The 2,079-nt window shown below is 35.5% G+C and overlaps 1 protein-coding gene across 1 annotated transcript in view; it reads left to right on the forward strand.

Moving 5' to 3' along the window:
• Positions 1-2,079, forward strand: part of LOC106878080 (uncharacterized) — a 161,693-nt gene that overhangs the window by 24,886 nt on the left and 134,728 nt on the right. The window contains exons 4-5 of the mRNA XM_052976903.1: positions 637-767; positions 1,369-1,547. Coding sequence (XP_052832863.1) covers positions 637-767; positions 1,369-1,547 — 310 coding nt within the window. The remainder of the gene's footprint in view (positions 1-636; positions 768-1,368; positions 1,548-2,079) is intronic.

Raw genomic sequence — 2,079 nt, forward strand, 5'->3', positions numbered from 1 at the left:
GTTCTGAGTTCAAATTCCACCAAGGTTGACTTTGCCTTTCATCTTTTCAGGGTCGATGAATTAAGTACCAGTTGCGTACTGGGGTGAATCTAATCGACTGCCCACTTCCTCCAAAATTTCGGGCTTTGTGCCTAGAGTAGAAAAGAATATGAATTTACATAAATTAGCCAGAAAAATCTGCAATGTACTGAGTGCTCGACAGGTGAACCGCGATGTTCTGAGTGTGTGATAGGTGAAGTGTGATATGGCAAAGGATTACTGCACAGGTTGGCATATGCCATTTTTCTCTGTGTGTGTGTGTTATTCTTATATGAGGGTCAATTCTTCAGTTTACCAAAGCCATCGTTCTGGTGGCATTAAACCAGCCGAACCCTCTGTGCATGGCACAAAATGCTCAGCTGCATATCTTCCGGCTCTTTACGTTCTGAGTTCGGATTCTGTCAATGTTGACTTGGACTTTTGTTCAATCAGGGTCATTAAAAAAAGAAAAATCAAGTATTGTGGTCAATATAATCGACCTGCCCCTTTCTCCCTAAAATTACTGGCCTTATACCAACATTAGAAAGAATCATTAAGACCAAATTATAAGTATATAATGACCATCACCTCTTAATTTCTATTCTACTCTCTTTCCAGAGCTCAGTTGCATTACTCAAAAGTTCTATACATGACAATAACGATAATGTTCGTGAAGAAGCTTACCAGATCTTCCAGAAACATCCTCAGAAAGATAATCTTACCAAACAACATTTCAACATCATTCTAAGGTTTAAAGGAATTTGGCTTTCATTTTTTTCCTTCTTTTGCTTCTATTCTTTATTCTTTGGTTTTTATTCTTTATTCTTTTGCCTCTTTCCATCTTTTTTTGTTTTTATTCTTTTGCCTCTTTCCTTCTTTTTTTTGGCTTTTGTTCTTTATTCTTTTACTTCTAGTCTTTATTCTTCTGCTTTTATTCTTTCTTCTTTGGTTTTTATTCTTTATTCTTTTGCCTCTTTCCATCTATTTTTTTTTGTTTTTGTTCTTTATTCTTTTGCTTCTAGTCTTTATTTTTCTGCTTTTATTCTTTATACTTTTTCCCTCTTTCCTTCCTCTTTTGCTTTTGTTCTTTATTCTTCTGCTTTTATTCTTTATTCTTTTGTCTCTATCCTTCATTCTTTTCCTTTTATACTTTATTCTTTGGCTTTTATTCTTTATTCTTTTGTCTCTATCCTTCATTCTTTTCCTTTTATACTTTATTCTTTGGCTTTTATTCTTTATTCTTTTGTCTCTATCCTTCACACTTTTACTTTTATTCTTTATTTGGTTGCCTCCATCCTTTATTCTTTATTCTTTAGCTTTTTTACTCTTTATTCTTTTGTATTTTTCCAGTAAAAGTTATACATACCCCACTGTAATGAGAATGCGACGAGGTGTGATTAATGACATTCTCAAAACAATATCCTTCACACTGAAGTTACCAGGCAAGGAATGGCGAAAGGGTATCGGATCATCAAAGATTGGTGCCAGTTTCGGCATCACTATCAAAAATGGAATGGAATTACAACTGAGTACGTTGAATTCTTGTATTGTTAAGTCAACAGGAAGTAAAATTAGATGCAGTGCAAAGAATTCTGGGAGATTCTGTGTGTGTGTGTGTGGTGATGACAGTGTTGTTGTTATTGTTGTTTAACCATTTTGATGCCAACCTCCCTAAGACTACCGATCACTTAGCTAATGACTGAGTTGGCTGAAACTTCAAAGTTACTGTAAACATGTTTTCATTACAGTAATTCCTCGCCATATTGTGGTTCACCTATCGCGGTTTATTATTCAAACTTGCATCGATTCCTCCATGGTGTTGTTTCGCATTTATAATAAAATAAATGCGTACAAATTATAAAAATAATGAAAAAAAAATACACAGCATAGGTGCAGGAGTGGTTGTGTGGTAAGTAGCTTACTCCCAACCGTATGGTTCCGGGTTCAGTCCCACTGCATGGCACCTTGGGCAAGTGTCTTCTGCTATAGCCACAGGCTGACCAAAGCCTTGTGAGTGGATTTGGTAGACAGAAACTGAAAGAAACCCATTGTGTGTATATA

This window comes from Octopus bimaculoides, chromosome 26 (assembly GCF_001194135.2).
Source record: "Octopus bimaculoides isolate UCB-OBI-ISO-001 chromosome 26, ASM119413v2, whole genome shotgun sequence".
In the NCBI taxonomy this organism is placed as follows: Eukaryota; Metazoa; Mollusca; class Cephalopoda; order Octopoda; family Octopodidae; genus Octopus; species Octopus bimaculoides.